General features: G+C 41.1%; 1 protein-coding gene across 1 annotated transcript in view; it reads left to right on the forward strand.

Annotated features, from left to right (window-relative positions):
• The window catches only part of RPTOR (regulatory associated protein of MTOR complex 1), a 5,042,670-nt gene that overhangs the window by 1,509,545 nt on the left and 3,509,425 nt on the right, over positions 1-23,700 (forward strand). Inside the window, exon 6 of the mRNA XM_044068087.1 lies at positions 753-928. Within this exon, the coding sequence (XP_043924022.1) occupies positions 753-928 (176 nt within the window). The remainder of the gene's footprint in view (positions 1-752; positions 929-23,700) is intronic.

Below are 23,700 nucleotides of genomic sequence, written 5' to 3' on the forward strand. Positions count from 1 at the left end.
AAAAACAAATATTTTTTTTTCAGAAAAATAGAGCAGATACATATTGCCAAGTATTGTGTTGTGCTGGCTGGAGAGTCACTTTCATAAAGGCAACCACTGCTGCATGCCCCCCCCCCCAGCAGCTGTTTTGCCCCTGACATCATCTTTTAGCAAGCTTACAGGTAGTGTCTGTGCGAGCCTTTGGCAGTCTTTTTTCTTAATCAGCAAGAGTTCCCTGTTACAGCATGTGTGTGTGGGGGGTGGGGGGAGGGGGGTGAAGGGTAACTTAATAACAAATTTCTCCTTTTGTTGTTCAGCTTCCTGTTTCGTTGGCTCAGAAGTTGGCTGAATTCACACACAAAAAGTGAAATCTTTTAATGTCATTATTTACAGGACTCGACATTTCTGCACATAAGCGTATGCTTAAAGGAATAAGTTAATTCAGGACAGTGATCAAAATAAAATATAAACTGTAATTATTGCCCAGTGGATTCAGGGAAACACATTTATATGTGTGTAAATGAAAGCATAATTATTTTATTTGTTTTCCATCACGTTATACCAGAAAAAAGCTGTGGGGCAGGTATTACTAAGCCAGTAATTTTGATTTTGCTTTGAATTTGTAAGCTTAATTATGCCTAGTTCTTGATGCGGAGAACTCCACTAGATGACTTTAATGGTAGAATTGTTTGGACTGCTTTTTGAAAGATTTTTGGTGAAGAGTATTGGCCTTGTAATACCTTGTGCTAAAGGGTCTGTCTCTTTTCTTGTAGGTTGCTGCTATTAACCCTAATCACCCCTTGGCTCAAATGCCTTTACCACCATCTATGAAGAACTGTATCCAACTAGCAGCATGTGAAGCTAATGAGCTTTTACCTATGAACCCTGACCTTCCTGCTGACCTTTTCACATCTTGTCTCACTACACCAATTAAAATAGCTTTAAGATGGTAAGTGTCTGAATTTTTTGTGTTGTCATATAAAGATTTGCAAATAGTGGGTCAAGATTGTGAATACAGGTTCTCTAGTCAAACTCAGTGGTTTTATATGACTTCAGTTAAAAAGAATTATAGAACTTTAGATTTTTTCAGTAGTTTAAGTGGTATGTATGTGTCATTAAGTCCATAGGGTAAAGAATAAGCAAAAAAGTACAAGTATGTACAGTGTTTTATTTCATTTTTTTATTGCTGTGTACAAGTCTCATTTACTAAACCTTATTGTCTTGTGATTATGGATGTTTTTTATTAAGGATCTTAAGGAAATTGTAGAACTGTGAGATGGTAATCTAGTCAGCTTGTCTATGGGATTTTTGTTTTTGCTTTTCAGTTTAACTGGGAGGTTTTTTGTAGCCTTTGAGCTGAAACTTGCTTAGCAGGATATGCTTGTAGCCCATTGGTTTGCTTTAATATGAGGTGTATATTTGTATTTACGTACTGAGATTCATACAAGTGAGCTTTCTTGTGGGAGCCAAAACACAGGTAGGATGTGTGTGTAATAAGTAATTATATTAGAAATGTACCATATCTTGTATAATCACTTTAGAAGTTAACATAGCCGTCCAGGAAAGTGTTGAGCAAATGCCTGTTGCAGAAGCATTTGCTGTAATCTTGAGTGTTAAAACTTTTTTTCTGATTAGTGAGATGGAGATATCCATTTTTTTAAATAGAAAGGTTGCAGTGATGTCTCTGTTTTATCCTTTAAAGGTGCAGTGCAGCGGGGAAAGCATATCGGCTGCCCTGATGTGAGGTCTTTTATAGGTTCATAGGTGGTTACTGGGTTATTGCCCCAAAGGTCTTTACAAACCTAGCTGTGTGTACCCAGTATAACACTAGAGAAGCCCAATATAAAGGATCTTGCCTAAACTCAAGATCGTAGTTAGCAATGACTGCCCATATCTAGGAGGGTCATAGGTGAAATCTCCGTCAAGAATTTGTTTCCCATCCAGTCATAGGTTCTTAGGTGTGTACAAGGCTAATGGCCTTGGAGCCTGTATAAGTCAGGCCCAAGAAGATTCCCTGGCATCATGCCACCCAAAGTTAGTTCCCAGTGCCCCTGTCAAGCAAGGCCACTGAAGTGATCCCCGGGGTGAACTTCTGTTGCCCATCCATTCGTCAAGATCCCTCCTAACGAGGGCCAATGAAGTGCTCTGTTGACGTGAATGGGTAGTTTGTTCCAAAGTATGGGAAGTTCTCTGGGTTAGGAACCTGTCCCTCCAGCATGTTCTGTTTATTGTGGTAATGAGGTTTAGGTCCCTGGAGCATGTGGGACGGCGGGATTGTTTTTTCTTTAGGTGTAGCATATCTAGCAGCTCTGGGTCAGACATGGCTTTGTAGGTCAAGCAGAGATCGCCTCTAAGTAGGCGATAAGAGAGAGTATAGCTGGAGTTTTTTGAGTCTGTCCGTATAGGGCATGTGTCTTAAGGCCTAAGATCCTCTTAGTGAGGTATTTTTTTGGCCTTTCCAGTTGTTGTAGGTGTCTAGTGAGGTACATATCAAATGGGGCATTGTATTCTGTAATAGGTCTACTGAGGGACGAGTTGAGAGGGATTATGACCTCTTTCTTCCTGGGTGAGAAACCTTTTGTAATGAGATGTGCCACATAGATAGACTTTCTGACTACAGTGGCAATGTGATTATCAAAGGAGAGGTTGCTGTCAACCTGTGTCCCCAGGTCTCTTATCACACTTTCAGTGTTTAATGGACTACCACCTATGTGGTAGTTCATGGGCACCAAATGTTTCCCAAAGGGAATGACAGTGCACTTTTGGCATTGAGCTTAAGGCCATGGTGGCACCAGTCACTGTTGTCAGTGATGCCTTTTTGTAGAATGTCTACATCAGTTGGCGAATCAATAATGGCTCCCAGTTTGCAATCATCTGCGAATTTGGTCAGCCAGAGTCCCTTTGTGTTGGCTTGAACTTCATAGAAGTAGATGCCAAACGGGAGAGGACCTAGAGCCGATCCCTGTGGGACACCCCTTGTAACTGGTCGGTAGTCAGATTTGGAGTCTGCTACTTTTCACAGTGTGGGTTCTATCAGTGATCCAGGCTATGTTTAAACAGCATCGTATAAGAGCTTCATTTGATGTGAATTGGTAACCTATTTCAGAGGACTGGCAACCTCTGAGAGACGTTTCTGTCTCTCCAGCAGATCCTATTTGTGTTGCAGGCCAGGTTAAGGTCCCTGAAGTGGGTGACCCTTGTCCCATTTGACTTGCAGATGTGCAGCATTTCCATTAGGTTTGGATCCGAGATTTCTGTGTAGGTCAGGCACAAGTCTCCTCTAAGTTGTTAGTACGCTACTGAGTACAGTGACAATGACTTTAGTCTGTCATTGTATGATGTGCTGGAGACCCTGAATTTTATTAGTTAGAAATCTCAAAGGTCTCTCAAATTGCTGCAGGTGCCTGGCAAGGTGCATACCAAAGGGAATATTGTAGCCAATTATTGGCCTGATGAGGGTAGAGTACAGGGGTGTTATGACTTCTTTTGCTCTTGAGGCAGTGTCTTTGCTAATGAGGTATGTGACGTAGAATGCCTCCCTTATCACAGTAGACACATGGTGGTCAAAGGTTAGGCTGCAGTCAGCTTGCCCAAGTTTCTCACTACTGAGTTGTTACTAAGGGTATGATTATTTATATGATAGTCTGCAGGGATGTTGTTTTACCAAAGGGATGGTGATGCATTCTTTAGCATTGAGTTTGAGTCCATGACTTTGGCACCAATCATTGGTTTGTGTAAGTCCCTCTTGAAGTACATTGACATTGTTTGGAGATTCAGTGATTTGCAGTCGTCAGCAAACTTACTCAGACACAGCCCCTCTGTTGTGGCCTGAACTGCTGAGAAGTATATTCCAGAAAATAGGGGTCCCAGCACTGACCCCCTGTGGAACCCCACTGGTAACAGGTCTACTGGTTGAGGTAAAGTCCCCAGCTCTGACTTATTCTCATCTGTCGGCGAGCCAGATAGCAACCCACCTGACAACATAAGGGCTTGATATTCAACTGGGAAAGTGTATCAATGATGCCAGAATGTGGGATTGTGTCGAAGGCCTTGGCTAAGTTAAGGTAGGCTGTATGCACAGATTTGCCTTCATCTGTGGCTCTGGTGACGAAGTCCACCATGTTTAACAGACACGACCTGCTTTTGACAAAACCAAATTTTGTCGGATCAAGAGTTTGGAGATCACCTATGTCTCTTTTTATAAGGTCCATGATGATTCATTCCATGGCCTTACAGATGAGGCTGGTTAAGCTTTATTGGTCTACAGTCCCCAGGGTCTGTTGCTGTACTCCCTTTATGAAGTGGATTAACTGTTGCTGTTTTCCATTCCGCAGGGACAAAAACCAGTACTCAGGCTGTGGTTGAAGAGAGTGCCTAATGGAGTTGCTAACTCATGTTTTACATCATTCAAAACGCAACCTGGGATGCCATCTGGTCCCATACAGGCTGTGTTTTTGGCCTTGGAGACAGCATTAATAACTTGCTCTTTGTAAATGCAAGGTGGGGGTGATATAGAAGAAATGCTTTTTGGAATGTTTGGGGGTGGATGATATTTTCACCAAACCTGTCGGCTAATAGGTTAGCTATTTTTGCAGGATCAGTGTGTGTGATGCCATCCACTGCTAATTCAGCACATATCTGGGTCCTACTTTTTAGGTTATGATGCAGCTGAAGAATGCTTTATGGTTATCCTTAGCTGCGGTTGCTAATTTTTTTCAGAGTTGCTCTTAGAGGATTTTACAAGTTGTCTTGTTTACTCAAGCAGAGGAGAGTGCTCTTCCAGTGCTGAGATCTCTCTCTTTTTTTATTCCTAGACAGCAACTTCTTCCTCTTGTTGTATAACAACTTAATGCTAGATGTCCACGAGGGAGGCTTGTTTTTTCTTTAGGATCTTGTTTTGATCCTATTAGGTATAGCTTTGTCAATACATTTGTGTAAGTGTTTGTATGGGGCATTTGTGTATACCTTAGCATATTTGTCAATGCCATCTGTGGGAACAGAAGCTTGGAAATTATTTATGCTATCCATTAGGAAGGTATAATTAGCTTTGGTGAAATTTTTCGCCTGATTTCACCTAAGGGGGTTCAGGTGTTATAGCTACTTCAAATGTGACTGATTTGTGATCAGATTTAACCAGTGAGAGTCCTATACTTGTGATGGTGCAACGGTCACCCATGTTGGTGAGGACTAGGATGGGAATATTTGAGCCCCTTTTGGGGTTGCATACTATTTGTTCCAGGGCATTAATGTTAGATCATGTTAAAGCTGTGGATGCTTTTATAACTATATTCAGCATAGACAACAGTCAGCAGGGAACTTAAACTTTTTATCATTTTGTGCATGACATGTTGGCAGATATTCTTCATGTTTCACTGTTGCAGTCAGTTGACGTCAATCCTCAAGCGACAGCAACCAACACAAAAATACTAAGTCTCTGGTATTCAGGCCGGCCAAGGGCTACTCTGGCAGGGATAACCCAATTGTGATGACTGCAACAGGGAATACACTCGAACATCTACATTTATAGTAAGTGTACACAACTGTACTTTTTGCTTTACTCTTTATTAAGAGGATTACAAATGGAATAAGTCCTGTGTAACTGCTAGAACAGATAACTTTAGTTTAGAACTGGTTGGTTTCCTAATCTGTTGTTCAATATTGAATTAATCAGGAGGAAATCCAGTGGAATGGAAAGAGAGCATAGTCACTTTTTCAAAGATAAACAGAGTACAACAAACCTTTTGTAATTGTGGGTATGTTAGCCTGCTGTGTTTTAAGTGATATAGAACTATGTTGGAGCATTTGATGCACACTTTTGGAGTAAGTGTAGAATACTATGCCCCCTCAGTTTGTGGGTGTTCCTACTATGATTGACATGTACACATACATTATGTTATGCATACGTTAGTCTTGATTAGTAAGTCGTCCATGTGAAGTAATGGATTTGCATGTATTGGGGGAAATAGTAATGAATATTCATTATTTCTATTACCTAATGAATATCTATAAAGTGACACTCCCAGTTGGCTGAAAGGGTGACTACAATGAATCCATTCAAACTACCTAATAATAAGAAATGTCAGTAAAAATTGTCAAAGGTTAACTATCTGATAATAAGAAATAACAGTATAAGGTGGAATATTTTACAATTTTTATTTTTTTTTCACAAAAGAAATACTAGTAGTTTTGCTGCCATGTTATGCTTCGCTACATAGCAGAAGTGCTCTGGTGGAGCAGAAATGGTAAGAAAAAAACTTCGGAACATAGCCTGTCAGCTTTCCTTTTTTGCAGAATATCTCTGATTATACCATGACCCCCCCAAAACGTGCACGCTGATTGGCCAGCGTGCACATTGTAAATCGAGTTATACTAATGGAAAAGGTCCGTCGCCGGACTTTTTCCATTAGTATAACTCTACTTTTAAAACACTGTCTCGCTATGTTAAATGGGTTTAACATAGCGAGACAGCTTTAAAATAAGCAACGGAGATCTCCGTTGCTTATTTTAAAGCTGTCTTGCTATGCTAAACCCATTTAACATAGTGAGACAGGTTTTAAAAATAAAGCAACTGAGAAAGCAAGATCTCCGCTGCGTTTTTTACTGTTTCGCTATGTTAAATGGGTTTAACATAGCGAGACAGTTTTAAAATAAGCAACGGACATCTCCGCTGCTTATTTTAAAACTGTCTCGCTATGTTAAACCCATTTAACATAGCTTAAACAGTAAAAAGCAACGGAGATCTTGCTTTCTCCGTTGCTTTTGCTCAACTCTGATGTACTGCGCAGGCGCAGTACATCAGAACTGCCGCGGATGCCAGACATCTGCGGAAGGGCAGTAAACAGGCATTATACTATGCCATTATTTAAGAAAAGTAATAGTTTCTTTTCTTAAATAATGTCATGGTATAGTAACAATAACCCACTTCTGGGTGTAGCTGTATTTACCACGGTTGGCTTTTGGTCCTCGGCCTCGACCAAACCACGCCAACCGTGGGTAAATCCAGCATTACCCACACCCAGGCGTGGGTTATTGCTATATTATTGCATCATACTTTTTGACCTCTCCTTCATAAAATATTTTATGTTCTGCAATTGCAGTCAGTAATATCAAGCATTAGAACTTCCTACTTCTTATTGTTCAGAAAGTGCACGTTGCTACAAACCCTTTTGTTCTATTAACCTTTTAAGAGAATTAGAGTAATATATATGCTGTCATAAAAGAACGCTGCAGCAGATTTTAACTTTGTCATACTAGAAGGAGAATTGAAAACCTAGAAGCACAACCTTTGAGATTGTTGTGGTTAGAAACAATTTTCTTTATGAATAGTCATTACTTACCCTCTGTATAGTAATCATGTGAGTAATGGATGTTCATTAAGTATGCATGACATAGTAAAAGGCACATACGTAAATTATACTGTGGGTGATATTTGAGGAGTGTTTGATACTTCTCTTTTGGTGGGGGTAGTGTTCTACACTGCCACCCATAATGACAGTACAAATCTATGGGATAAACTTGTGTGAATCCAGCATATTACAGTTTTGGATGTGGTCAGCTAGGCTAACAGATGTAGAGATTAGTAATGCCATTGGATTGCTCAGTCATAGCACACACTGGAAAAAAATGATAAAACTGGGTGAGAGCCACTTTGTTTGCGAAAGGAACCGATTAGAGAATAGAAACTACAACATTTGAGTTGATGACAGAGTGCATTCTGTCACAGATGATTTTTTTGTAGACCTCTTCTGTAGAATATACATAAAAGTGATGTAGTTGTAGGTAATTCTGTTTTGTGTGCCTGTGTTTAGTACACTAAGGAAAGTAACAGCTGTGTTGTGTTATAAGCAACGTAATAGATATGTTGCAAGTTAGAGCATTGTGAGAGTGCCTGCAATGTGGAAACTGCTGCAAGTGAGGAAAATGGTTCGCTACTCAGCTTGGATAAATGCTGTTATGTATTTTTAGAGAGTAAGAAAAATGAATTTGACTAGGCCATATGACTATTGATGGTGAGGATAAAATATTTTTGGATTAAAAATTGTTCTGTACATCACATTGAAAAGCTGTGACATGTGGCTGCAGCATTATTGAATGTAGAATAGAAAAGAAATTTGGAGTTATGAGACATACATTTGGTCTTTTGCTGGTGGAGTTGTAAGCAACAAGGTAGAAAAAGGAATCTAGAGGAAAATTGACAAGAAAAGATGTATTTCACAATTATTAGGAAAGACTGAAACATGTGGATCATTGCATTTTACTTATTGAAGAATTAGAGGATAGGAAAAGAATGACTACTCTGGAACCTGGGATGCACTCTGTAGTGTGACTGAAAAGGGGAAGGGGTTACGAATACTACAGATTATGTATGACTGCTAAAATTATTTTAAACCTATTTATTTGCACAAGAGTGGTGAGCCAGGATTCCAGTATGTTATTTTAGAACTAGCCTTCAGTGGAACAAATTGCAGACAGCAAAGTGACTGCTAAAATCTAGAAAAGGATGTCAAGTCCCAAGAGACATAAAAGGGTCTGAGGTAGATGCCTGTCAGGGTTCAAAGAGTTAGCAGTGCTTCCTGGTGGACAGATGGCAGAACTGCACACTGCGCTGTTGGGTCATAGGAGATTACTAGGCTGTGACCTGGAGGTCATTTTAATCCTAGCCATTTCATCCCAATGTAATACCTTAGAAATGCTAGTTAGTGCCTAAGATTGCATTTAGTGATGACTGCCCATGTCCAGGAGATTTGTGGGCTCTCTCCCTGGTAAGAATTTACAGTGCCCATCCACTCATCCAGGTTCCTCTTGAACAGTGTCATAGATGTGCTGCGTTTCACATGAATTGAGAGCCCCTGACAAAGACGAGGCAGTCGGTGGGAGATAAATCTCTTTCTCCAGCATATCCTATTTAAGTCACAGGCCATGTTTAGGTCCCTGGAACGGGTAGCCCTAGTCCGGTTTGATTTATGGATATGTAGCAAGTTCATTAGATTTGGGTCTTGGATTGCTCTGTAGGCCAGGCATAAGTCCCCCCTAAGAAGTGTATATGATACAGAGTATAGTGACAGGGACTTCAGCTGGTACGTGTAAGGCACATGCTGGACCCCCCTGATTTTCTTTGTTAGAAGCCTCTGAGGTCTCTCTGATTGCCGCACGTGCTTAGTACGGTACATGCCAAATGGCACGTTATACTCAATTACGGGATGGATACGTGTCAAGTGTGTGGGGGAGTTATAACTTCCTTTGCTCTCTAGGCAATGCCTTTACTAATCAACTGTGCTATGTAGAAAGCCTTCCTGTATACAGAAGACACATGGGGGCCAAAGTTAAGGTCGCAGTCAGCTTGTGATCCCAGGTCCCTTACCCACTTCATGGGTACTTAGGGTATTGCTGTTGATTTGATAGTGTGAGGGGATATTGTTTGTGCTGAAGAGAATGATGATGCATTTCTTTGCATTCAGTTTGAGACTGTAACTAATACATCAGTTGTTGGTTTGTATGAGACCTTCCTGGAGTATATTGACATCATTTGGGAATTCAGTGACTGCAGCTAGTTTGTAGTGGTCTGTAAGCTTGGTCAGTCACAACCACTTAGTTTTGACCTGCACTTCTGAGAAGTATATACCAAACAGTAGAGGGCACAGCACTGACCCCTGTGGCACGCCACTGGTAACAGGTATGCTGGTTGATGTGGAGTCACCCACTTTGATAGTGTTTTCTGGTTTGTAAGCTAGTTGCTAACCCATCTTACAATGAAGGGGCTTACATTGAGTTTATTGGTAATGCCTGAATGTGGGACCAAATCGAGGTATGCTGTGTGCACAGATTTTCTGTTGTCAGTGGCCTTGGTCACATTTTCAAAGAAATCCACCAGCTTTAACAGGCAGGATCTGTCCATCACGAAGCCAAATTGGGTAAGAGCCAGGGTTTAGAGGTCAATTATGTCTTTCTTTATGAGGTCCATAATGAAATGTTCCATGGCCTTGCAGATGAGGCTGGTCAGGCTTATGGGTCTGTAATTCCTATATTATGCTAGTATGCTATACCTGTGCTAGGCCATCTTTGTGGGGGGGGGATAAGTGTTGCTGTTCTCCATTCCACAGGAACAAAGCCTGTGGTTAAACTGTGATTGAAAAGGGTACTTAGTGGTGATGCTAGTTCATGTTTTAGCCTGTTTAGAAGGCAGCCTGGGATGTTGTCTCTTCCCATAGAGGCTATGTTTTTTGCCTTGGATAATACATTGAGGACCTACTCTTCAGATATGTAGGGTTGGGGGGGAGTTTGGGGGAAGGTTTGTTGTAACTTAGGGGATAAGGGAGTGAAATTTTCAACAAATCTATCTGCTAGCAGGTTTACTATTATTGTGGGTTAGTGTGTGTGTGTGTGTGTGTGTGTGTGTGTGTGTGTGTGTGTGTGTGTGTGTGTGTGTGAGATACCGTTGACCACTAGTCCTGCACATGCTTGGGTCCTACCCTTTAGGTTACATACATAACAGTAAAAGGCCTTAAGGTTATCGTTGGCTGTACTTGCTAAGCTTCTGTCAAAGGAGCCTTTAAAGGATTTGACAAATTATTTTATTTGCGTGTCGAGGCTGAGGAGAGTGCTTTTCCATTGTTGGGGCCTTGCCTTTGTTTTCTTGGACAACCACTTTTTGCATTTATTATAAAGTTTGTTGATGCTGGATGTTCACCATGGCATCCTATTTTTACTTGGGGCTCTGGCTTGGATTCTTTCTGGTATGGACAAGTTTATACACTTATGCAAGTGATTTACAGGGCTTTAGTGCAAACTTTAGCATAGTTACCACCTCCAGCTTGGGGTGGTGCTTGGAATGCTTTTATACCTTCACCTAGGAGGACATAGTTTGCCTTGGTGCATTACCGCAACAAACTTCTTAAGTAATTGATCAAGTCACAGTAGAATTAAAAGGGGGCCCCCATCAATTGTTGTTAGAAAAACATGAGTTAATCTGGCAACTGAGATTAAACTCATATAATCCTCCTGGTTTGAATGAGACCACATCTTTGGCATGTATTTTAAAATTAAGAAGTTTGTTGCGGTAAGGCAATTATTGTTTTTCATGTAGACTGGTTACATTGGTCTTACTTTATAGGTCCTATTAGAATTATTATGATGATGCTTCATGTGTTGTGTGTTTTTTGGACAAGTATATTTTTATATTTTTGTTTCTTTTATAAACTTATGTATATTTTAGGTTATTGATGTTTATTGTTAAGATGTTACATTTAAGAATCTTTTTTAGTCAATGTTAGATGGAACCTTATATATATATATATATATATATATATATATATATATATATATATATATATATATATATATATATATATTGATAAGAGGCCTAGGCAACAGACAGAGTATTATTCTTCTGATCAGGTTTCTATTTCCTCTGATTCCTCTTCTGAACAGGATTATTCCATACTTCCCTATGAGGATTCTGATGCTGAAGAATCCATTCCTTCAGCCTCTCCTCCTGAGGATTATTCTTTTGGGGAAACCTGCATACCATGAGGGAGCATTTCCACTGGGAGAGCCAAGATTATTCTGAATCTAAGAAAAGGCTCAGAGACTTTCTGCTACTTCCTCAGCACAGACCCCTTGCTATTCCACCTGTTTTAGACATTGTAGATGTATTTTCAGAGTCCGGCCAGTCCCCTGACTCTTTACCCCCTGCACCTGCTAAGCCAGACAAGATACTACAGGGTTCCGAATTTTCATAAATTCCTATATAAAAACCCTGCTGCTGATCCAGAAACTATATTTCAGGGTCCCAAAGGGGTTAAAGCCTCCACTGCAAAAAACCCTGTCCCCTCTGATAGGGATTCTAGGGCTCTAGACAGATGGGGGAAAAAAGTATACAAACTGTCAGTTTTATATGCTTAAATATCAGCAATATTTAATGTCACTTGCTTAAACAGAAATTGTTCACAAATACTGAATGTTCGAGAACAAGGAATTTCAGGATTTATTGCATGCAGCTGAACAAGTGGGAAAGCATACTTTGCAATGTGGTTATGATTCACTGAAGGCCTCGTGCAGGGCCAGTGTCACAGGTTCTGTTATTAGAAGGCATGCTTGGTTAAAGGAACAGAAACTGCCTGATTATGTTAAAGCAAAATTATTAGATGCCCCATTGCAGCATGATACTTTGTTTGGTACTAAAGCAGAAGAGGTTTTGAAAAAAATGGAGGATAAAGCAAAATCCCTGTAGACAGTCAAGGATTTCTTACAGGTACAGCCACCCAGGTTTAGCAGGAACTGGCCTTCTAAAAATTGGTCCTTTCCAGTGTCAGACAGACCACAGAGAGGCACATACAGACGTCCCAGAGGCAGATCTCAGCCCCAAGGCTCATACAGGCCTAAACAATGGGGTGCTCCTACCTCCAAAAGCGGAGAAGACAAATCACAACCTTACAGGAAACAGTCCCAATGACTTTCTTCTGCCAGATTCAAGCACTTTACTTTTGACAGCCCCCTTAGGGGGAAAACTAGCACTTTTTTCATCAAATTAGCAAATGATTACCCAAGACAAGTGGGTCCTGAACATTGTGTCTTAAGGCTGCAGGTTCCATTTTCACACTCTACCAAGGTCAAAAGGTATGCCAGACCTGCCACACAATCAATGGGCAGAGGCACAAAAACTAATTACAACCCTCATGGACATGAGGGCCATTCAGCAAGTACCACAACGAGCAGGGGCAAGGATTTTACTCCAGACTTTTCCTAGTACCTAGGAAGGACATAACCTGGAGGCCAATACTGGACCTGTCTATACTAAATACGTTTCTGGAAGTTCCAAAATTCAAGATGTTGACTCTACAGCAGCTACTGCCCATGCTGGCAAGAAGGCTTGGCTCGTAACTTTGGACCTAAAAGAGGCATACCTGCATGTCCCAATCAGACAATCTTGCAGAAGATACCTCAGATTCATAGCTGGCCCAATGCATTACCAATTCTCTGCACTGCCCTTTGGCTTATCTACTGTGCCCAGGGTCTTCACAAAGTGCCTGGCACCAGTAATTGCATTTTGCAGACAAAGAGGAATTCAAATATATCCCTCAAGCAGAGAACAAAGACATTCTTTTAAAGCATCTGGCGTTTGTAAAAAGATTATTCACTGGCCTAGGGTACACAGTAAACGAAAAGAAATCAAAACTAGTGCCCTCTCAAGAGATAATATTCCTGGGTGCAAACTTAAATACAACTGCTCAGATGGCTTATCTCACGCCAGACAAACAAAAGCAACTGACTTTTTACTTCAAGAAATTGGCAACAAAAACCCACTTATCTGCAAGGAAAATCCTGCAGGCCCCGGGTTTCATGGCATCCTGCATTTTACTAATTCCATATGCCAGACTGTATATGAGGAAACTACAATGGTATCTAAAAAGTGTTTGGACTCAGCATTGCCACAGCCTGGAGACAGTAATTGCACTCATTCTCTGCCTGCAACAGGAGATTCGATGGTGGGCAGAAGCCTGTCACCACAACAAGGGTCTGCCATTCAGTTTACCCACAACCAGACAGACACTGACAACGGATGCATCAGATTATGTCTGGGGGGCCCATATGGCAGGAAAATGTATTCAGGGCACATGGCCTTCAAACCAGATGCATCTTCACATCAATCAAAAAGAGATGCTAGCTGTTCAAAATGCCCTGACAGCTTTCAAGGACCTGCTTCATCCAGGACAACTACTGATAAAGACAGACAATACTACGGTCATGTGGTACATAAACAAACAGGGAGGTACCCATTCTTACCCTCTGTGAAGACAAGCAATGACCTTATGAGACACAGATATTGGCTTTTCAAATTCACCTGCAAGCACAATTCCTGCCTGGAAAAACAAATACTCTGGCAGACGAACTAAGCAGAAAACCTCATGGATCCCCACGGATGGAAACTGGATCCACAAGTCTTCAGCATGATAATAAGGAAGTGGGGATGCCCAGACATAGATCTGTTTGCCTCCCCTTACAACTGCCAATTGCACAGATTTTGCACAAGGACTTATCACAAGCAAGCATGGAAAGTGGACGCCCTATCTTTCGGCTGGAAAAATCTAACAGTATATGCCTTTCCTCCACTGCCTCTCCTTCCCAGGGTACTCCTAAAGGTCAGACAAGAGAAGCCAAAAATTATACTGATTGCACCAGACTGGCCACGCCAGCACTGGTACCCAGTCCTAAAGAGCTTGTCTCAAGGTCCAGCATGTATATTGCCTCAAACTTCACTTGCTGACCCAACAAAACAATCAGATCCTGCACAGCCAAATCAGGACCTTAAATCTGGCAGCATGACAGATAATGTAACCATTCAGAACACTCCTCTTTCAAAAGCTGTTATGGATGTTATCTTGGAGGCCAGGAGGCCTAGTACCAAAAAATCTTATGCAGAAAAATGGAAGAGATTCTGTGCTTGGAACCAGGAACAAGGCATTGACAAGTGTGCACCAAATATACCTCAGATTTTACAATACCTAACTGAGATGCTGAACAAAGGCCTTTCTTTCTCATCAATTAAGATTCATGCCTCTGCTATTTCAGCCCGTTACAATACGGAACCACCTATCTTTTCTCCATCCTTTAATAAGGCAGTACCTCAGAGGGACCAAAAACATTAGGCCTGCAAGGAGAGCACCAGTTCTGGCCTGGGACCTAAATTATGTTTTGGAAAAACTCACACTGCCTTCTTTCGAGCCAGCTTCAACAGCAGATATAAAATTTTTATCCTGGAAAACAGCTCTAGTCCTAGCAATAACCTCTGCAAGGCAAGTCTCTGAGTTACAAGCAGTCATGGCTGTGGAACCTTTTATCATTTTTCATCCAGACAGGGTTTCTCTAAGGACAAACCCTACATTCATGCCTAGGGTGGTATCCAATGTGGTCCTCAACCAAACCATTCACTTGCCTACCTTTTATCCTAATCCACAGAACAAGGGTGAGAAAATTCTGCATTCTTTGGACATACACAGGCAGTTAATGTTTCTACTTGGACAGAACTAAAGCTTTCAGAAAAACTGAGCAACTTTTAGTGTCATATTCTGCAGGATCACAAGGAAAGGCTATCTCAAAACAGACTATTTCTAAATGGATAGGCCATTGCATCAGTTTCTGCTATTTTCAACATGGCAAATCAGTGCCTAAGGGCATTAGGCCTCATTCCACCAGAGCAGCAGCCACTTCAGCAGCCTTCCTCAGATGAGTACCAACCAAAAATATCTTAGAGGCTGCTACTTGGAGTTCAGTGCACACTTTCACAAAGCACTACCACTTACCTCTTTAAGTCCAGAGCAGGCTTTGCCACTGCAGTTCTGCAGGGCCTCATAGTCTCTCCTAATCCTATTTAGCCCAGCCACCCATCCTCAGCTTTGGGAATCAACCCAAGAGTAATGACTGCAACAGTGAAACACGATGAACATAGTACAGTTGTGTACCTACCATAAATGTAGATATTAGAGTGTATTCACTGTTGCAGTCCAGGTTACCCACTTCTCTTTGCTGGGACTTTTCTGAATTTCTCTATCCTATACAACCTATTTGGTGTATTTGCTTGTAGAAAAGGGAATGTTATTTTTGTGCATGTATTTTTATTGGCATATTTTTTCAAGCCTACCAATTTGGGGGCACCTGACATCTGGGGCAAGAAAAACTGAAGAAAATGACATCGGCTGCATCTTTTATACCCCTGGCGCACTGACGTCAGGGAAGAGGCGACAGCAACCGACGCCGGACCTAGACTTTGGAATTCTATCCGACTGAGGGTAGCCTGCCAGCAGAATAACCCAAGAGTAATGACTGCAACAGTGAATTCACTCGAACATCTACATTTATGGTAGGTACACAACTCTACTTTACTTGTTGCTGAGAGACCTGAGTGTATGCGTGATCTGACGAATCCTGGCACTGGACAGGTAGTTGACTGTGACTTTCTCCTTGACCAGCCTGGTGATTGGGACATCCGTGTGTCACTCTGTTGAGTCTCCAATGACAAGAAAATTAGTTTTTTTTTTTTTTTTTTTTTTTTTAAGTGTTATGCCTTACTGGCATGGTGGGTGAGACACTGGTGTTGCTATGTGTCATGGGTGCTGTGGGGACTGTTAGTTGTAGTAGTCTTGTGTTTCGGAGGTCTCTGGTGTTTCGGTATGTTTTTCGAGAGAATCTTCTCGTATGTGGATTTAAGTGTTTGATGCGTACTCTGTGTATGACTAGTGGAATGTGTATGAGTAGTGGTACTATGAGCATATGTAGTGGTGGGTGAGTTGACTACCTTCACCGTTTTTCTGTTCTGAGTGAGAGAGAGCATGGCTTCTAGATTCTTGCTGTAGATTCATCTTTTGCACTTTACTAGTGTGTGTTACTAGTAGGGGGTTGTCTTTGTACATGAGGCAATTGCTACACTGCTTCAAGAGACCCTAGTTGGCAGGAGAAACAAGGGTAGTCTCAACTGTCCATAATGCTAGGTTGATGACAGTTGTCACTAGGGGTGGCTATTCAGAGTCACGGAGGAGCTCAATGGCTGGATATTTCTGCCTGGGTTTTAGGGGAAATTTGTTGAATTAACCTGTCCAGTTTTGGTGCACAACTGCTTGGCAGTGAGTGGTGCTGCACGATGCGCAAACAGGCACAAACCTGCTCAAATGCAGGGCTCAAATACCAGAGGCTAAAAAGTTGAAAAAAAAAAAAAAACATTAAAAAGACTCAAAAGGATCAATGAGGAAGATTATTCTTAGCCCTAGCCCCACCTATGTTTACCAGACAGGTCCCATTCAGCACAATTCTCTCACAAAAGTACAGATAGGCCCCTACCAATCCAAGACGGCCTGGAAAACATGCTCAGAACAAATCACTACTAACAGTTCCAGCAGCAGCAAGCCTGTATCTGGACTATGCCGTATCTAGAAACTCCCCTAGTTTTGGCAGGAAACACTAGATAATAAATAATATCAAAAATCACCATAAACAAAGACACATTTTTTATTCTCTCCCAAGATAACACTTCAGTTGAAGTTGTCACACATTCTAAACTTCTAGGTGTCACCATAGATGAGCATCTAACTTTCGATATGCATATTCACAGTAACATTAAAAAAGCATACCAGAAACTGGGCATGCTATACCGACACAAAACATTCCTCAATTACTTTTCCAAACAAGCCCTCGCCTCCTCCTTCCTGCTCCCCTCTCTTCTTTATGGTGCTCCTCTTTTCACCAATATGCAGGTCAGTCTTAAATCCGTACTGCAGTCATGCTATCTGACCAACTTGCTCTTCAAAACTAAACTGGCTAGAACTTCCTCACCATCTTGCATATATTCAACTAACTACTTCCCATAAACTAATATTCAACCCATCCAGCTGCCCTGCTCTTTCTAATCTGTTTGCACTATATCACCCATATAGGCCTCTCCACTCTGAAAACCATATGCTCCTACAGGTAGAGAAACGCAACATTTCTGCTGGTCAAACACTCTGCTATGGAACTCTCTCCCACCCTCACTTAGATCCACCAGCAATACATCTATCTTTAAAAAATCTTTGAGACTACATATCTCCTCCTACTGGCAGTGTAAATGCACCAACTCCTCACAACACATAACCTGACATTATCTCTCCCCTTATTCCTTACCTGTCGTTGCCTCTTCCCCTCTTCTACTCCCACCTCTCCTCCCTCCTAACCATCACCTTTACTCCTGATAGATAATCCACTTCTGTACCCTGGTGTAAACATATTGTCAATTGATATTTTACACTCAGCTGCACTGCCTCTTTCTGTATCAATAACAATTTGTACGGTCAGTAGTCACATCTTTTCCATTTGTCAAAAAATTTCATTTAATGTTTCTATTCTTATAAGTACTATTTGTGTTTTTATCAAAATTTGTACATTGTATATTTCAAAATGTATGTATTGCATATATGTGGAGCTTTTCTCCCTGGGCCTCCACTGAAAATGGGCACTTTTTGGCCCAGAGGACCTTCCCAGTAAACAAATGCAATAAATAATAAATAAATAAATGTTTAAAATGGCAAAAGGATAACATTGAGACACAAAAAACATATAAAACAGCAGAAAATCAGCGAGGAGGTGCTAAAGAATGTTTTAAACAGTTAACAGATCAGTTAGGCTTGGTGGGAAAACCAGAACAAGCAGAACAGTGAAAAATCCAGTAAATAGTTAAACAGTGAAACTAACAGAAAAACTTTGTAAATAGTGAAAACGCCAATAAAATTCAATTTAACAGGCATAATAAAGCAGACAGTCGCAGTGCAACAGTGTAGTTTAGTACACAGTTAGTAAATACAGTATAAAAGTAGGCAGCAGGTAATAAAAAAGTGCAGTAAATAGTATAATGAATGCCGTAGGATGGGGATTGGCAGCATCCGTTTGTACAGAGATGGATCAGGGAAAGAGCCAGGCAGTCATATGCCTGTTAGTCAGTTGCCCACCCCAGGAAATGTTATGCAAAAGATGTTACAGGGTAGGCTGCAATGTGCATGTGTGTGTTGGGGGTGGGGGGGTATTGGAAGAACAGTTGTAGTATGGCTAGCCAACTGGTGGTGTAAACATTGGCTGTAGATGATTTACTGGTTGTAATATCTCTATCCCATGTGCAGAAGTGGGAGAAAAGGAATATTCAACATACACATTACATTACTGGTATATGGGTAGTAGTGCCCTGCTTACCGTATCTGTCTCCTCCCTCTACCTGTCTGTGGGTGTGATGGATCAGTCACCTGCCTTTCAAACCCACAGACAGAACCCTTCCAGTTTTCTACAGCAACAGAAAGAGAAGGATGTCTGAGTAGACTTTTGGTTTCTCTGAATGTTCAGCTGCTGAGCTGAGGTAAGAAACACTTTTGGGCTTTATTTCCTCCCTCTTTCAGTACTTGAATTGTGTATTCTGCTGCTTTGACTGTTTTTTTTTTTTTTTTTTTTTTTTATTAGAAATTTCGTATATGCTTCTGTTTTTACTTTGACTTAACTCATTGAGGCCTATGTTTTTGATTACAATTTGGAAGTTTTGACAGGAAAACTTGCTGATAATTGTAATTTTTCTTTTGGGGTATGACTGTTCGAGGTGGATTACAACATTTTAACCTCATTTTTTTAGTTTAACTAGTGATTGTGGTATTATTTTATATGTTAAACGTTTCTGACAATAAATTTTCATCAGTTTATTATTTATTTTTTGTCTGATACTGTTTTAGGCTGTTTTTATTCATTTGCTGCTGAAGCTAGCCTGTATTTCTTAAAATTGGGGAAATATTGTGACCGGTATTTTATGCTTTGAACTGTGTTATTGAAAATACAGTCATTTTCTGAGTACAGTGCTCAGAAAAGTATCCTAACAGAAGTTGTGTTTAGGTTACTGTTTAGAGGGATAATAATAGTATTTTCTATCCTGTTACTGGATTGACTGTGCAGCCAGTATTTGGTATGGAGATGGATATTTTTTTGTCCCCTGACTTGATGGATTCAGATATGCTGCCCTCCACCCACCATCTATGCCCTGTGCACCTAAAAATATAAAAAGTGTCGAGAAATATGCTTCACCCCACAGTTTGTGACTCTGAAATAGCCTTAAGCAGGCTATCGGCAGTCTCCTTCCTTGCCTCCAAGTCCCCTGGTGTGGTGTTAGTACCACAGTTGTGTGTGACATGAGGGTCGGACACATCCTTGGTGGCTGTACCAGTGCCTGGTTAAGGTACGAGAGAACCAAACTCTCTAGTAGCAGAGGGAATCAGTGGTGCAGAATTTGCTGCCAGTGTTGATATACCTCCCCCCAGGATTCTCCCACTAGGTTAATGTATGCAAAAAAGAGACCAAATACCCACTACATCACAGGGCAACAGTCTATGATTAGTTTTCTACCTGAGGAGGTGGCTATGGCTGGATCCATTGTTCAAGTATTTGATTATTGGGTACAAACCCAGGTTATGAGTAATGCTATGGGTCACACCCAAATTCTGCCATCCAGGGATCCCGATTTTGAAAGGGATTTGGAATCTGGTGTTTTAAAAGTGTAGAGTCTGATCAGCCAGCTTCCTCAGTGGACGAACAGGTGCAGAAAACCAAACAGATGTTTTTGTTTTCCCCAAATACTGGCTAGATTTAGGGAAGTATTCAGTTGGGAGAAATCTTTGGCTACTTCTGAATTCAACACAGTATATGACCTTTTGGAGGATGAGGCTCCAGGTGTGCTGACCTTCCTTCTAGTAATCCCAGAGTTGGAGGATTTTTTTAAGAAAGCTTGCAGTTCCCTCTTGAGTGAGTCTTTGCATAAAAAAAAGTTTAAGACATTCAGGAGGTGCTCGACTATGCCTACTCTGCAAGCCCCTTTCGCTGTGAATCCTGCTGCTGTGTCCCCAATATCGTCTTCCAAGAAAGACTATATATTCATCAACACAGTCCCTTCAGTTAAGATAAGCAAGTGACTAAAATCTCAGGGAAAGAAGCTGGTGCTATCCAGCATGGTAACCTTTAAGGTGTTTGGCTACCAGTGTTTTATGTAGAAGTTTGTGCTGAGATGTATGCATAGTTTAGAAGAATTTGCTGCATTGTTATTGGCTGAGCAAAAATTATATCAAAGATATTATGTCCAGTGTTTCTCAAGTGTCTAAACATGCTTTAAAGAGTGCCAGAACTCTTTCTAGAAATACCGACATTTGTGGTGATAAGGAGGTATGTCTGGGTAGCACAGTCAAAACATTTCTGATGAGTTTGAGATTATGATTGCTCCACTTGATTCTGATTGTGTTTTGGTACATTAGCTAATCAGATCCTTAAACACTGGGATGACAGAGGTAAACTGATGCAAAGAGCGTCTAAAATGTTCCATATTCCAGGGTTTCCCTCCATTAAGCAGAATAATTTTCGGTGGCCCAACAAACAGAAGTCCCAGCCAAACAAAAGCTAAGACACAAAAAAGGGAAATGGCAGGATGAGAACTCTGCCAGACCTAACAAGAGATGTTCTTTTCCCAAAAAGGATAACTCCACTTTCCAACCTTTGACTGTGTGGGACCCATCTTTCCAAAGTCCCTTTCTGTGTGCCCTGTCTGGAAAGTTAGCTCTCAACAATGTGGCTTGGCTGTCCGTAGTTTCCAACAAATGGGTGCCCAGCATTGTTGATAGAGGTTACAGATGGCAGTGGAAGGAACATCTGTCTCAGTTCAAGGAGGTGCCCCCTCATCTGCTGGACCAGACCTTGTTATTCTTTCCTATTCTCCAGCAAATGCTGGACTCAGTGGTCATAGAACCAGTCCCTCCTTTGGAAAGATGAAAGGTTTTTATTCCAGAGTTTTCCTGGATCCAAAAAAAGAGCTGTTGCGGATGCCAATGTTGGATCTCTCCTTTCTGAATACCTTTGTAATGGTTCCCAGCTTCAAGATGCTCACCATTCAGATAGTGCTTCCTCTTGCTAGACTGCTGCTTCATGGTGACCCTGAACTTGAAGGATATTTATCACCATATCAGAGAATTGCTCATTGCTTCATCAGATCTCTGAGATTTGTTGTGTCTAGTATGCACTTTCAATTCTCTACATTGCCCTTTGGGCTATCCACTGCACCTCAAGTGTTTACCAAATGCCTTGCTCCATTAGTAGCCCACTTCTGAGCTCTTGGCATTCGCATCTTTCTTTACTTGGATGACTTGCTAATCAGTGAAGAAACTGTTTCCAGATGTTTTGAACCACTAGAGATCGTCTTGACCTGGTACAGTCATGAATTTCACATAGTGTGTGAATGCAAGCCACAAATAAACTCTAGTTTTTTTTAAACATGATTTTTATTTATTTTTAACAAGTTTACCTCCTAAAATTGAGATCTTATTATTTGTGCAGTGCCTTTTGCTTTCATCTTTATTTTACTTAAGTTTTCTTACAAAGTGGCGAAAGCACCTTTTAACTCCAGGCACACACCATCACATCACTGCCCATCCCTTCCAAGTATGTTTCAGACTGACTGCGCTGGCAGACTGAGGTTCAAAGAGATTAACTTGTATACATGCTTAGTGACCCCATTGTTTTCATACTTACCCATAGGGATGCATTTAGAAATGTTAAGTTTTGGAAGCAGTTGTAGCAGATATTTAGTAGATGCCATCCAGTACTTTTTAGCATTGAGCCTTATCATATCCATATTTTTCTAGAAATGGCACAGAAGGCATTTCTTTTGTGGCTGCTGGGCACCTTATGTAGCTGGTACATGCTAGAACCCCTGCTTCTGCTTATCTAAAATAACATTGCCTTTGATTTTATTTAGTTTTTAGAAAATTGCTCAGGTGGAAATCCTCTTCTCTAAAATCTGCCAAATTCTGCTTGTCCCACAATTGGCGCACACTTGGCTTGGGCGTTGTTCCCTTTTTTTGACACCTTATGCATCAAATCTCGTTCATTTCAACCTGACAGAAAAGACAATTTTGTGATAGTAATGCAACATTTACTCCAAGTTTGGTTTCATTAAAATTAACTGTTTTACTAAGACTGGTGCATAAGAAGGAATTCCTGCTTCCCTATTTGGCTGTATTGCTTCTGTTCATGTTCTTAGAGTAAATTCACATTTGGCTTCAGTCTCTCTCTCGCTCTTTTTTTTTAGGATGGTAACAACAACTGGGTGAGGTCCTCACTGATGTGTTTGAGAACTGTCTTCATTTACACAGAGCTTGATGAACTCTGCAGAGAGATAAGGGCTTAGAAGGTCATAGCCTTGGCAATCTTGGTGAAAGTATAGCTGAGAGTCTAGGCTCATACCCTTGTGTCTTCTAGGGTCAGTAGCTGCATGACCTTCCCACTGCTTTCTGCATATCTGAATCTGTGGTGTTGCACCTAAGTGTAAGTTGTTAGTGGCCACAGCCACTGTACACTTACTGATCTTCTATCGGTAGCCTGTGGAGTGCTGAACAGTGTTGCCACTGTAAAGATGGATCTCCCTTTCTTGCAGCTGAATTCATTACAAGCCCTGATGACAGGTGCTTTATGTTGTATTGAGGAACCTGCCTTAGTTCTTGACTCTAGTCTGGCACTGTGAAGAGACATGAGAGGTGTAGAATAAGTGGGAGGCCTCGGCCGCCGGTGAAATACCACTACTCTTATCGTTTTTTTCACTTACCCGGTGTTCCCTCTTGGAGTGTGTGTGTGGGGGGGGGGGGCGGTGCTGCACATTATTTATTTTAGCTACATGTAGTATTCATAGCCATGAAGGCTGCAGAAGGAAAACTGCTTCTCAGGCCTTGCCTTATTCTTGTTTTATATTGTACATTAATAAGCATGGGGGGCACTTGGTTTGATGCTGGTGAGGTGATGTGGGTCGATAGGCCAGTTAGTCAGCCATAGACGGGCATTTTATTTGATCCATATTGAAATTGACTGTAACATGTTGGCAAACTCCCGGAGCCACCACTCCTGTCTGCTACTAGAGCATAAAATTTGGGAGTTATGTCTGTTTCAGGTCTTCCAGGAGTAGAGCATCCGAGAGATCAACTTATTTACCACTTCAGCTTTATTTAAGCCCTTGATTCTAAACACTTTACTAAAGTATATAAAATACAGCAATTGAAAACAGTAATGAATAGACACCATTACATATTTGAAGTTTGCAGGTGGACTGTGAGTGAAGATGACGCAGCAATTAAAATAAAATGAAGATGTCAGTTGCTGAACTTGATATAAGAATAAACAAATAAAATTGGCTTTCAG

This window comes from Protopterus annectens, chromosome 4.part0 (genome assembly GCF_019279795.1).
Source record: "Protopterus annectens isolate FY-2018-M chromosome 4.part0, PAN1.0, whole genome shotgun sequence".
Taxonomy (NCBI): Eukaryota; Metazoa; Chordata; order Ceratodontiformes; family Protopteridae; genus Protopterus; species Protopterus annectens.